Here is a 14,405-nt window from a genome sequence, read left to right on the forward strand (position 1 = left end):
CTCTTCTCTCTTCTCTCTTCTCTCTTCCCTCTCTTCTCTCTTCCCTCTTTTGTCCTTGAGGCCGTCCAAACAAAGACAGAGGATAAAACGACTCCTTTCCCCACCCCCGTCTTCCTCCCCTCCTCCTCCTCCTCCTCCTGTTCTCTCGCTTCACCTCTCTCTGCCTCCTCCTGTCTCATTCTGTCATCTGTCCCCCTTTTCTGTTCTGTGTTCATTTTCCATCATTTTTCTCTTTACCCCTGTTTCTCGCGGCATATTTATTTTTAATGCCTTCCGTCCCCCACTCGCCATCTCTCTCTCTCCTTCCCGCGCTCCCTTCATCCACACCCCATTTCCCTTTCAGATCAGACTTCAGGTAATCACAGTGTGTCACTGGAGTATCTGTGAGTGTGAGTGCGGCAGGCATGTGTTTATTGAATAGATAACAGTCACAAAGACTGTTGATGCTCCGGAACATTTTAATGGCATCTATTTTTCCCTTTTTACAGAATCAAATTATATGATTCAAGGATGAACAACAATAACAGAAACATTGTGTGTGTGTGTGTGTAGGTGCCCTGTGGATGTGTATTGTGCTCAACCCCCACTGTAAGTCGGAGCAGAAGTGTGTGTGGCTGAGACAGCTGAGACGGTGGAACGGTGTTGACGTGTGTCCCTGGGAGGACGGAAACCACGGCAACGAACTGCCCAACCTCACACACGCACTGCCGCACGGCAACCCAGGTGAGAAAACACAGAGACGCGCACACACACACACACACACACACACACACACACACACACACACACACACACACACACACACACACACACACACACACACACACACACACACCTGACCAACACAGTGCCTCAGGGCCAACCCAAGTGGGAAAACACAGAGACACACACACACACACACACACACACACACACACACACACACACACACACACACCTGACCAACACAGAGCCTCAGGGCCAACCCAAGTGGGAAAACACAGACACACACACACCTGACCAACACAGAGCCTCAGGGCCAACCCAAGTGGGAAAACACACACACACACACACACACACACACACACACACACACACCTGACCAACACAGAGCCTCAGGGCCAACCCAAGTGGGAAAACACAGACACACACACACCTGACCAACACAGAGCCTCAGGGCCAACCCAAGTGGGAAAACACACACACACCTGACGAACACAGAGCCTCAGGGCCAACCCAAGTGGGAAAACACACACACACACACACCTGACCAACACAGTGCCTCAGGGCCAACCCAAGTGGGAAAACACAGAGACACACACACACCTGACCAACACAGAGCCTCAGGGCCAACCCAAGTGGGAAAACACAGAGACACACACACACCTGACCAACACAGAGCCTCAGGGCCAACCCAAGTGGGAAAATACAGAGACACACACACACACCTGACCAACACAGAGCCTCAGGGCCAACCCAAGTGGGAAAACACAGAGACACACACACACCTGACCAACACAGTGCCTCAGGGCCAACCCAAGTGGGAAAACACAGAGACACACACACACCTGACCAACACAGTGCCTCAGGGCCAACCCAAGTGGGAAAACACAGAGACACACACACACCTGACCAACACAGTGCCTCAGGGCCAACCCAAGTGGGAAAACACAGAGACACACACACACCTGACCAACACAGTGCCTCAGGGCCAACCCAAGTGGGAAAACACAGAGACACACACACACCTGACCAACACAGAGCCTCAGGGCCAACCCAAGTGGGAAAACACAGACACACACACACCTGACCAACACAGTGCCTCAGGGCCAACCCAAGTGGGAAAACACAGAGACACACACACACACACCTGACCAACACAGTGCCTCAGGGCCAACCCAAGTGGGAAAACACAGAGACACACACACACCTGACCAACACAGAGCCTCAGGGCCAACCCAAGTGGGAAAACACAGAGACACACACACACCTGACCAACACAGTGCCTCAGGGCCAACCCAAGTGGGAAAACACAGAGACACACACACACCTGACCAACACAGAGCCTCAGGGCCAACCCAAGTGGGAAAACACAGAGACACACACACACCTGACCAACACAGAGCCTCAGGGCCAACCCAAGTGGGAAAACACAGAGACACACACACACCTGACCAACACAGAGCCTCAGGGCCAACCCAAGTGGGAAAACACAGAGACACACACACACCTGACCAACACAGAGCCTCAGGGCCAACCCAAGTGGGAAAACACAGAGACACACACACACACCTGACCAACACAGAGCCTCAGGGCCAACCCAAGTGGGAAAACACAGAGACACACACACACACCTGACCAACACAGAGCCTCAGGGCCAACCCAAGTGGGAAAACACAGAGACACACACACACCTGACCAACACAGAGCCTCAGGGCCAACCCAAGTGGGAAAACACAGAGCCTCAGGGCCAACCCAAGTGGGAAAACACAGAGACACACACACACCTGACCAACACAGTGCCTCAGGGCCAACCCAAGTGGGAAAACACAGAGACACACACACACCTGACCAACACAGTGCCTCAGGGCCAACCCAAGTGGGAAAACACAGAGACACACACACACACACACCTGACCAACACAGTGCCTCAGGGCCAACCCAAGTGGGAAAACACAGAGACACACACACACCTGACCAACACAGAGCCTCAGGGCCAACCCAAGTGGGAAACACAGAGACACACACACACACCTGACCAACACAGTGCCTCAGGGCCAACCCAAGTGGGAAAACACAGAGACACACACACACCTGACCAACACAGAGCCTCAGGGCCAACCCAAGTGGGAAAACACAGAGACACACACACACCTGACCAACACAGAGCCTCAGGGCCAACCCAAGTGGGAAAACACAGAGACACACACACACACCTGACCAACACAGAGCCTCAGGGCCAACCCAAGTGGGAAAACACAGAGCCTCAGGGCCAACCCAAGTGGGAAAACACAGAGACACACACACACCTGACCAACACAGTGCCTCAGGGCCAACCCAAGTGGGAAAACACAGAGACACACACACACCTGACCAACACAGTGCCTCAGGGCCAACCCAAGTGGGAAAACACAGAGACACACACACACACCTGACCAACACAGTGCCTCAGGGCCAACCCAAGTGGGAAAACACAGAGACACACACACACCTGACCAACACAGTGCCTCAGGGCCAACCCAAGTGGGAAAACACAGAGACACACACACACCTGACCAACACAGTGCCTCAGGGCCAACCCAAGTGGGAAAACACAGAGACACACACACACCTGACCAACACAGAGCCTCAGGGCCAACCCAAGTGGGAAAACACAGAGACACACACACACACCTGACCAACACAGAGCCTCAGGGCCAACCCAAGTGGGAAAACACAGAGCCTCAGGGCCAACCCAAGTGGGAAAACACAGAGACACACACACACCTGACCAACACAGTGCCTCAGGGCCAACCCAAGTGGGAAAACACAGAGACACACACACACCTGACCAACACAGTGCCTCAGGGCCAACCCAAGTGGGAAAACACAGAGACACACACACACACCTGACCAACACAGTGCCTCAGGGCCAACCCAAGTGGGAAAACACAGAGACACACACACACCTGACCAACACAGTGCCTCAGGGCCAACCCAAGTGGGAAAACACAGAGACACACACACACCTGACCAACACAGTGCCTCAGGGCCAACCCAAGTGGGAAAACACAGAGACACACACACACCTGACCAACACAGTGCCTCAGGGCCAACCCAAGTGGGACCACCACACTAAGTTTGTGCGAGAAAAGCCACTTTCTTTTCATCAACTATTTCTCTATTTTCTCTCTGTTGATCTCTTTTTCTGTTTCTCCATCTGTCTACATGCCTTTTAATCAACTTTCTCTCGCTCCATGTCTCTGTCCTGCGAGCTGTTCTTATTAGTTTCTGTGTGACTGATGGAATAAGCCCAATAACCCAGGAGGGTTCCTCCAGCTACGGCTGCCCTCTGCTCCCCTCGTCCGTGCCTGAGCTAAATTAGAAAATACAAGCCCTTAAAAAATGTCTATCAGGCTTCTGAATAGGAACAGTGCAGTGAATGACCATTTCATCCAGGTAGCTTTAGGTGGCCGTTCACAGAAATGTTTTCAACTGAACATTGTCCTCTTCTTTCCCTCCCTCCCTCACCACCTTCCCTCCGTAATCCCTCTTTCTCCCTCTCTCCCAGACTTGTCGTCTCGTCCTCACAGGACAGTGTTTACGAGGGCCATCGAGGCCTGCGACCTGCACTGGCAGGACACGCACCTGCAGCGCATCATCACACATGACCTCTACACGCACTCACACGCACACTGTCACCACGACAACCATGGCAGTGCAGGGGCACTGTTCGACGCCCGTGGCTGGCCCCTCTGGCACGGTGAGTGTGTGTATTTGTGTTGGCAGTGACGAATGCAAAGGAGGGCTAGATTTCTAAGACCGTTTTTTTTATGAAGGCGAAAAAAGATTTAGTTGGAGTAGCTTTGGAAGTAACAGCCTCCCACCCCGCCTCCCTCTCGCAGAGCACATCCCTACAGCGTGTGCAAGGGTGGATGCGCTGCGGTCACATGGTTATCCCAGGGAAGCCTTGCTGTTGGCCATCGCTATCGTCAACACCCTGATACGGCAGCAACAGAAACATCTTGAGCTCTTCCGCAGCCACAAAAAAGGTCTGTTGGAATTTGTTTCCGTCTTAACTGTGTATTAAGTGTGTAAACGCAGAGTCATACCAGTGTGTAAATGCTGAGTCATACCAGTGTGTAAATGCTGAGTCATACCAGTGTGTAAACGCAGAGTCATACCAGTGTGTAAATGCTGAGTCATACCAGTGTGTAAACGCAGAGTCATACCAGTGTGTAAACGCAGAGTCATACCAGTGTGTAAACGCAGAGTCATACCAGTGTGTAAACGCAGAGTCATACCAGTGTGTAAACGCAGAGTCATACCAGTGTGTAAACGCAGAGTCATACCAGTGTGTAAACGCAGAGTCATACCAGTGTGTAAACGCAGAGTCATACCAGTGTGTAAACGCAGAGTCATACCAGTGTGTAAACGCAGAGTCATACCAGTGTGTAAAGGCAGAGTCATACCAGTGTGTAAAGGCAGAGTCATACCAGTGTGTAAAGGCAGAGTCATACCAGTGTGTAAACGCAGAGTCATACCAGTGTGTTGTTTTGTCCTCTCCAGAGCTGCTCCATAAAGGCATGACATCTGTCACCAACATGGAGGGCTGGGTGGGACACCCCCTGGACCCTATAGGCACTCTGTTCAGCACCCTACTGGACACGGGACGGGGAGACGAGGAGGGGCGCAACGCCTTCCTGGACTTCTCAGGTAAATGCACGCACCCTCTCGCTCTCTCTCGCTCTCTCTCCCTTTTCTGCATATTTTATGCATTTTAATTGGATCGTTTTTTTCCTGCGCCATCTTTTATTCATGAGCTGTGATTGGAGGATGGCTGAGGAACAATTAGTGATGTCATCAGTGATGATTGGGTGTGATTGGTTCTGTCAGATACCATGGCCTTGGAAACTGCTCGTGTGTGTGTGTGTGTGTGGGGAAGTGATAATCCTCCTGGGGTCATGTCTGTGGGCCCATAGAGACATCATTAAGCTATTAGAATAAATGATGACCTCTCTCTGGAGAACACACACACACACAGAGACCGCAGAGAGACGGAACACGCTAATAGATCAACACATACGTCAATAAAGGAAATAGCGCATCCATACATTGATTGTGAAGCCTTAAGATACACTACATGACCAAAATAATTTATCCCCCTTTGCTGCTATAACAGCCTCCGCCCTTCTGGGAAGGCTTTCTACTAGATGTTGGGAAATTGCTGCGGGAGACTTGCTTCCACTCAGCCACAAGAGCATTTAGTGAGGTCTGGCACTGATGTTGGGCGATTAGGCCTGGCTCGCAGTCGCCGTTCCAATCCATCCCAAAGGTGTTCTATGGGGTTCAGGTCAGGGCTCTGTGCAGGCCATTCAAGTTCTTCCACACCGATCTCGACAAACCATTTCTGTATGGACCTCGCTTTGTGCACGGAGGCATTGCTTTGCTGAAACAGGAAAGGGTCTTCCACAAACTGTTGCCACAAAGTTGGAAGCACAGAATCGTCTGGAATGTCATTATATGCTGTAGCTTTAAGATTTCCCTTCAATGGAACTAAGGGGACTAGCCCGAACCCTGAAAAACAGCCCCAGACCATTATTCCTCCTCCACCAAACTTTACAGTTGGAACTATGCATTGAGGGAGGTAGCGTTCTCCTGGCATCCGCCAAACCCTGATTCGTCTGTCGGATTGAGAGATGGTGAAACGTGATTCATCATTCCAGAGAACTAATTTCCACTGCTCCAGAGTCCAATGGCGCCAAGCTTTACACCACTCCAGCCGACGCTTGGCATTGAGCATGGTGATCTTAGGCTTGTGTGCGGCTGCTCGGCCATGGAAACCCATTTCATGAAGCTCCTGTAGAACAGTTCTTGTGCTGATGCTTCCAGAGGCAGTTTGGAACTCGGTTAGTGAGTGTTGCAACCGAGGACAGGCGATTCTTATGCGCTTCAGCACTCGGCGGTCCTGTTCTGTGAGCTTGTGTAGCCTACCACTTCGCGGCTGAGCCATTGTTGCTCCTAGACGTTTCCACTTCACAATAACAGCATTTACAGTTGACTGGGGCAACACTAGCAGGGCATACATTTTATGAACTGACTTGTTAGAAAGGTGGCATCCAATGACTGTGCCACGTTGAAAGTCACTGAGCTCTTCAGTACGGGCCATTCTACTGCCAATGTTTGTCTATGGAGATTGCATGGCTGTGTTCTAGATTTTATACACCTGTCAGCAACGGGTGTGGCTGAAATAGCCGAATCCACTAATTTGAAGCGGGGTCCACTTACTTTTGTGTATATATAGCCTACTTTGAAGGCCTTGGTTGAAATGGCAGTCATTTTAGTGCTGGGGTGGAACTAACGCCTGGGCACACAGTAGCTCATGCATGACTGAATTGAATGCTGTAGTTTTCTGGGGCAGCACCGAGCTATTGTCATGATAATGTGGGTTGAGTGACCGTATTGGTTCTGACACAGATTGAGCCACAGCCTTGCTGTTTCACTCGCTATTAGATTTGGTGACAACATTTCAAAGACATGCTGTTTTTAATGTGATCTCTTATTTTCTTCTTCCTCTCGCTCTCTCGCTCTCTCGCTCGCTCGCTCTCTTTTCCCATCTCTCTCCAGGCTCTGTGAGTTCAGCCAAAAGGTCGGAGCCCCACCTCTTTCCAGCACAACGCTTACTGGACGATGGCCAATCGTTCGTAGCACTGGCCGTAGAGACGGCTCTGATCGGCTTAGGGCAACAGAGGGTGATGCCCGACGGCTTATATGCCCAGGAGAAGGTGTGTCGCAACGAAGAGCAGCTATTGGCCAAGCTCCAGGAAGTGGAACTGGACGACGCACTGGTCAAGATCTTCCGCAAGCAAGCAATCTTCCTGCTAGAGGGTGAGGGGTAGATGCGCACACACACACACACACACAGTCTTGTTTAACTAACTTTGTGGGGACACACAATTGATTCCCATTCAAAGTCCTATTTTCCCTAACGCTTACGCTAACCTTAACCCTAACCGTAACCCCAAAACCTAACCCTAACTCCTAAACCTAACCTTGAACCCTAATTCTAACCTTAACCCTAAACCCCTTAGAAATAGCCTTTTTCCCTGTTGGTCTAATGACTATTTACTAATGATTTAGAAATATAAGGTTTTAATTGCAGTATATTCTGGTCCCCACAAGTATAGTTAAACATGTCTATACACACATCCATCACTCTCTCTCGTCTAATCTCTATCTTTCTAATCTCTCTTTAATCTATCTATCTAATATATCTAAGACTGTATTCTTTGTCTCCTGTAGCTGGTCCATACAGTGGTCTAGGAGAGTTGCTCTACAGAGAGAGTGTTCCCATGCACACCTTTGCCAAGTATCTCTTCACCTCCCTACTACCTCACGACACTGAACTGGCGTACAAAATTGCACTGAGAGCCATGAGGTAAGTACACACACAAACATATCTCACATAATTTGTTTTTTTTTGCACTTCAGTAAATAGTTTATGCCCAGAAAGAACATCAGGTAAGTTCAGTTAAAAAGGGAGGTCATCCTCCTTTTGAGCCTCGGATGATGTATGTGTGTGTGAGGCGTGGAGACGTGAAGCTATCCTGGGTGCTGTTTAATCATAACGCTGCCTTTTGCTGGAATCCTTGTTAAATAATTCAACAGCATTGAAAATTAGTTTTGGAGAGTGTTTGAATAATAAATATACAGTAATACATATATAAATATATATTTTATGACGTTGGGTCTCTTTCTGACTGCTGAGAGGCTTATGAAACCTTTGCAACTTCATTTCATTCTGCCCAAATTAAACTCCTTAGATTTTTAATATATTGAAATCTTTATTTTTTTTTTTAACTCAGTCTTCAACCAGCCTCATATATATACTGGCATTACAACGTTCTATTCTAAATCATTTTTACTCATCTCCGCTTTAACAGAAGCACTGAACATTTCCATAAGCCTTAGAAGACATCTTAAAGGCCCATACATCCTTATCAAAGTAATAAATAAAGGGTAAATATCAGTATATTAAATATGTGTGTCTTTAGGTTACCGGTCCTGGAATCCATGGCTCCGTCAGGTGATCTGTCCAGACCTCACCATATAGTGTCAATGGTCCCTAACCGTTACCCTCGCTGGTTCACTCTGTCTCATATAGAGTCACAACAATGTGAACTGGCTTCCACCATGCTCACCGCAGCCAAAGGTAAACACACATACACACACACACACACACATACTGTATCTACGAGCACACACACTACAAACGCACACTCACATACACACACATGCTCAAACAATAATGTTTCTGATATTTTTTTGCAAATAGGTTGTTTTAAATGGGGAGTTTTAAATGGGGGGTTTTAAATGGGCTTTTTGTCTTCTCAGGTGACGGACGTAAGTTAGAAACAGTGTTAGAGTCCATCCAGAAGAACATCCACTCCTCGTCTCACATCTTCAAACTGGCTCAGGACGCCTTCAAGATCGCTACTCTGATGGACAGTTTACCGGACATCACACTGCTCAAGGTCTCACTGGAGCTGGGTCTTCAGGTAACGCACACATCCACAGTAAACACACACACACACACACATCCCTCCCTAACCTGTACCTGCTCCTCTCTCCCCTGAAGGTGATGAGAATGACTCTGTCCACGTTGAACTGGAGGAGGAGAGAGATGGTACGGTGGCTGGTCACCTGTGCCACAGAAGTTGGTGAGTTACTCCTCTAAGGATGTTTTGCATAATGTGTGTGGGGGGTGTATGACTGATGTTCTGTGTGGGGGTGTATGAGTGATGTTCTCTGTGTGTGTGTGTGGGGGTGTGTATGAGTGATGTTCTGCGTGTGTGTGTGGGGGTGTGTATGAGTGATGTTCTGCATGTGTGTGTGTGGGGGTGTGTATGAGTGATGTTCTGAATGTGTGTGGGGGGGGTGTATGAGTGATGTTCTGCATGTGTGTGTGTGGGGGTGTATGAGTGATGTTCTGCGTGTGTGTGTGTGGGGGGTGTATGAGTGATGTTCTGCGTGTGTGTGTGGGGGGGTGTATGAGTGATGTTCTGCGTGTGTGTGTGGGGGTGTATGAGTGATGTTCTGCGTGTGTGTGTGGGGGTGTAGGAGTGATGTTCTGCGTGTGTGTGTGGGGGTGTATGAGTGATGTTCTGCGTGTGTGTGTGGGGGTGTAGGAGTGATGTTCTGCGTGTGTGTGTGGGGGGGTGTATGGGTGATGTTCTGCATGTGTGTAGGGGGGTGTATGAGTGATGTTCTGCATGTGTGTGTGTGGGGGTGTATGAGTGATGTTCTGCATGTGTGTGTGGGGGGGTGTATGAGTGATATTCTGCATGTGTGTGTGTGTGGGGGTGTATGAGTGATGTTCTGCATAATGTGTGTGTCAAATATATATTTCCACTCTCTCCCCTGCTGTAGGTGTGTATGCGTTGGACAGCATCATGCAGAGTTGGTTCACCCTGTTCACCCCGACCGAGGCCACCAGCATCGTGGCCACCACCGTCATGTCCAACACCACCATCGTCCGCCTGCACCTGGACTGTCACCAGCAGGAGAACCTGGCCTCCTCCGCCCGGACCCTGGCCCTGCAGTGTACCATGAAGGACCCCCAGAACTGTGCCCTCTCCGCCCTCACGCTCTGCGAGAAGGACCACATCGCCTTCGAGACGGCCTACCAGATCGTCCTGGACGCGGCCGTCACGGGGATGAGCTACACACAGCTGTTCACGATAGCCAGGTACATGGAGCACAGAGGATATCCCATGAGGGCGTACAAGCTGGCCACGCTAGCCATGGCCCACCTTAACCTCAGCTACAACCAGGACACTCACCCTGCTATCAACGACGTGCTGTGGGCCTGCGCTCTGAGCCACTCTCTGGGGAAGAACGAGCTGACTGCCGTCATCCCCCTGGTGGTGAAGAGCGTGAAGTGCGCCACTGTGCTGTCAGACATTTTGAGACGGTGCACGTTGACCACGCCGGGCATGGTGGCGCTGCACAGCCGCAGGAACTCTGGGAAGCTGATGTCGCTGGACAAGGCTCCGCTCAGGCAACTGCTGGACGCCACCATTGGGGCCTACATCAACACCACGCACTCTCGCCTCACGCACATCAGCCCGCGCCACTACAGCGAGTTCATCGAGTTCCTCAGTAAGGCCAGAGAGACGTTCCTCATGGCCCAGGACGGACACATCCAGTTTACCCAGTTCATAGACAACCTCAAACAGATCTACAAGGGCAAGAAGAAACTCATGATGCTCGTACGGGAGAGGTTCGGTTGACGAAAGACGAAACGTAAAAAAAACTATTGTGATTGGTCGACGGATCTATTGAGATGGAGATTGAGAGCGATCACGCCCCCTTTTACTTGATCCCGCCTTTGTATCCTTTTGTAACTTAAAAAGTGACGGAAAAAAACTGAAAACGGAAAGAAAAAACAGAAAACAAGAAAAACGAAACGACTAAAAACAAACAATAAAAAGGCCACATCGGTATTAATGTGTATATAGACCCTATTTAGTTCACAAACAAACAAAAAAAGAACATTTGTTGTGTGTGTGTGTGTGTGTGTGTGTGTGTCTGTCCCTTTATATGTATGAAGGAGAGTGTGAGAGAGAAAGAGAGAACTAAAAATACAATCTTTTGGTTTACACTGAGTATATGTTGTCCAGTGGCGAGATGCCCTCATAGCACTCCTGTTCCCCTTCTGTTAAACGCTCACAGAGACAAACACGGCTTAAACCAAACGGAGCAACTCCATCAGACGTGACAAGTACCTCGTACGGACCCAGCTTTACTCCCCCCCTTGTCCTCACCCCTCCCTCCCCACTCAGTGTAGTCAACGTGTGCAAACAGTAGAAGTAAGAGAACAACACAAACAAACAGTTCAGCTCACATTTCTTGTTTTTCCTTTTGTTTACGGTTCTTGTTTCTTGAGTAACAGTGATCACCAACTCCAGTCTGACTGTCTGCCATGGCTTTGCAGTGTTGTTCACCCTGATGCTTCACACACACACACACTAAACAAGCAAATAAACACAGAAAAACACACCCACACTCAAACTCACGCAGTTGCAGGAACACTGTAAACACACCCTCGCAGAAAACACACACTTATACTGTCATAGTACTTGCGCTTGTGGAAACTTAGCAACTGTCAACATACATTCTCAGGGATTTCTCTATAAAAAAAAAAAGGAAAGTGAAAAAAGAAAGAGTGAGAGCATTTTATTGTACTGTGTATATATAATAGTATATGTCTGAATAGTGAAACAAAATGTATACGTTAACTAATTTATAAATAATATTCTATGTAATGCAAAATACTTGAAGCTGCAGTACCTTGGTTTTTATAGCAAAAACATATCAGAAGGACAATTAAAATGTGTCGCCTTGCGTTGCATCATCAGGGGCCAGGACAAAGGTCAAAGGTTAGGGGTCACTTCAGTAGGACTGTTAGCTGGGTGACCCCGCAGAGACAGACAGACTGACACCCACTGGACTGCTTGACAGGAACTGGCTGTTTGCAAAACAGGACATGGATCTTGTATTTTGTATGGACCAGCAAAATATATGTATCCTCCAGTTGTAGACACAGTTTCATTGGGCACCGCAGAAGAAGAGGAAAGAGGGAGACTTTCCAGGAGCCAGATCAGTGAGCCTTAGCATTACAGATGTAGAACAAGGGCCCAGTGCCTATGAAGCCGTCAAATGTAGATCTGACAAAAACCCCTGACTCTTTACTAATAATCAGCGTAGAAATTTGGCCTGACCACGCCTCGTGTCTCCTTCCGCAGTGATCAAGTTACAAAAAAGAAGCTCCATTATATGCACAACAACCAACCAACAACATGTACATGCCTCCACAACCAACCAACATGTACAACATGCCTCTTCTGCTGACTCCCTGACTTTGTGCAGGACAGAAAGTTGCTATGTAGGTCTTGACTGTTCCAACTTTTTTTTACGCTTTTTTTTTTTTATGTTTCTCTCTCTTTGAATTTTTCAATTTTCTCTCTAGAATTCCTCAACGAGAACAGCCTTCTTTCTTGCCTTGTCTTAATGCTTTAAAACAACCAAACGGGAGTTCTAACTACCAAACTTCGTTCATTAAATTTAAAAAGCCAACCAACTTTGGTTACAACTTTTAGTGTCTTTAATTTTTAGCTGAATGGTTTTGTGTTCAGTGCTTTGAAAATCCCTTCTCCTCTGTTTGTTTTTGGGTGCAGAAACGTTGTCTAGTGTCTCTTGTCTCCTCCTCCCCTAAAGGTTTGTTCGTAGTTCCTTTGTCCAGAGGCAGAAATATAATTCATATTCCATTTTATTTATTTATTATGATAGGTAAACGATTGTACTTCTTCAACAGTGTCAGCATTGCTCATGAAGTTGAAATTCAGATTTGATACACCGATATCAATTTATTTATGTAACTAAATCACTGTTTTATAAACTTGTTAATGATTCAACTTTTTTTGTTTTAATTAAAATTAGTTTTTTGAGAGGAGACCTTGTGTGGTGTTTGTTTTTTCTAGTTCTGCTATTGTACGCTGCGTCATCAGTTGAGAAACATTATGGCTGGGTTTTACTTTCTTTTATCCAAGAATGTAAACCCTGGAATGCGTCTGGAAAATAATGAATCCACTGGGAGTAGTAGTAAAAAGGAAGTCAAGGTTTTTTTCCCCTGCTCGTCTGTTTCCCAGAAACAGTATTATAGTCGCTGTGTTTGGTGTATTTAGGCGGTATTCCAAGTGTTCATCATTCCTGGTATTCCGAGATGTTTATAATACTCAGTCGATATTCAGGCCATACGAAGGAATTCCCCTCGACCACACCCACAAATTCGGGAAAAACAAACATCATTTTTCATTGACCCCAATTGTAAAAGAGCCAACTTCATCATCAATGTTTAGTTATACAAAAATATGCCAAAAAGCTGTTGTGTTGTTCAATCTACATGTAACCAGGTCCTGTGGCTTCAGGCTATTCGGTGTGGGACGTGGGGACCCGGTGTCCAAGTAGGTACAAGTAGCTATGTGTGTGGAAAACATTTCATCACAGGTAATGCATTTTACTTGTGTTAGTATAGTCCGTTTGTAACTCCACTCACTACTTTCAGCTGTATAGTCCGTTTGTTTGTGTTGTTGGTCTTAGCTAGCTTAATGTTCCGGTCAATAGCTAGCTAGCACTCACTCATTCACGTGGCTGCTAGCACCGTCATGAAAAGTGGCATGAGGGAAGCCCCACAATATTATGTTTTTCAAACTATTGAGAGTGCTCGGGATCAGACAGTGTTTAAAAGTAATATTTAAACATGTACTTTTCTTAAATGTAGTTTTGTATTCCACAGCATCATCTGGACTGTAACGTTTACATCCCTCTACAGTCCTGGTCGGTTTTAGGAGAAAACGACCAGTGGCTACCTAGGTTACCCAATTGGCTCACAGCAACAACTAACTTTTTCAAACACAATTTTCTTGTTGTCTGCTTGTTTCATTAAATTACAAAAGCAGTATATCCCCTAGATCGTTTTTACAGGCGGACGCAAAGTCCCCCTTTTAGTTTCCTTGGTTAGATGACTATAGAAAGTGGGGTATTTCTTCCTATCTCTTATCGTCAACGGCAACCAGGGTGACTGTAGACTGGACAGGAAATTCAAGTTGGAACCACAGAAGGAGAGGGGTGGAGGATCAAGAACAGCCCCAGATGCTTCCAAACAT

The 14,405-nt window shown here is 47.7% G+C and overlaps 1 protein-coding gene across 1 annotated transcript in view; it reads left to right on the plus strand.

The window, feature by feature from the left end:
• LOC115159244 (zinc finger SWIM domain-containing protein 6) overlaps window positions 1-13,190 on the plus strand; it is a 46,105-nt gene extending 32,915 nt beyond the window's left edge. Inside the window, exons 5-14 of the mRNA XM_029708763.1 lie at window positions 553-723; window positions 4,250-4,441; window positions 4,584-4,730; window positions 5,248-5,394; window positions 7,306-7,566; window positions 7,981-8,116; window positions 8,733-8,890; window positions 9,073-9,236; window positions 9,317-9,398; window positions 10,108-13,190. Of these exons, the coding sequence (XP_029564623.1) occupies window positions 553-723; window positions 4,250-4,441; window positions 4,584-4,730; window positions 5,248-5,394; window positions 7,306-7,566; window positions 7,981-8,116; window positions 8,733-8,890; window positions 9,073-9,236; window positions 9,317-9,398; window positions 10,108-10,970 (2,321 nt within the window). The 3' untranslated portion in view covers window positions 10,971-13,190. The remainder of the gene's footprint in view (window positions 1-552; window positions 724-4,249; window positions 4,442-4,583; window positions 4,731-5,247; window positions 5,395-7,305; window positions 7,567-7,980; window positions 8,117-8,732; window positions 8,891-9,072; window positions 9,237-9,316; window positions 9,399-10,107) is intronic.
• The last annotated feature ends 1,215 nt before the right edge of the window (window positions 13,191-14,405 follow it).

The sequence above is a fragment of the Salmo trutta genome, chromosome 23 (assembly GCF_901001165.1).
Source record: "Salmo trutta chromosome 23, fSalTru1.1, whole genome shotgun sequence".
In the NCBI taxonomy this organism is placed as follows: domain Eukaryota; kingdom Metazoa; phylum Chordata; class Actinopteri; order Salmoniformes; family Salmonidae; genus Salmo; species Salmo trutta.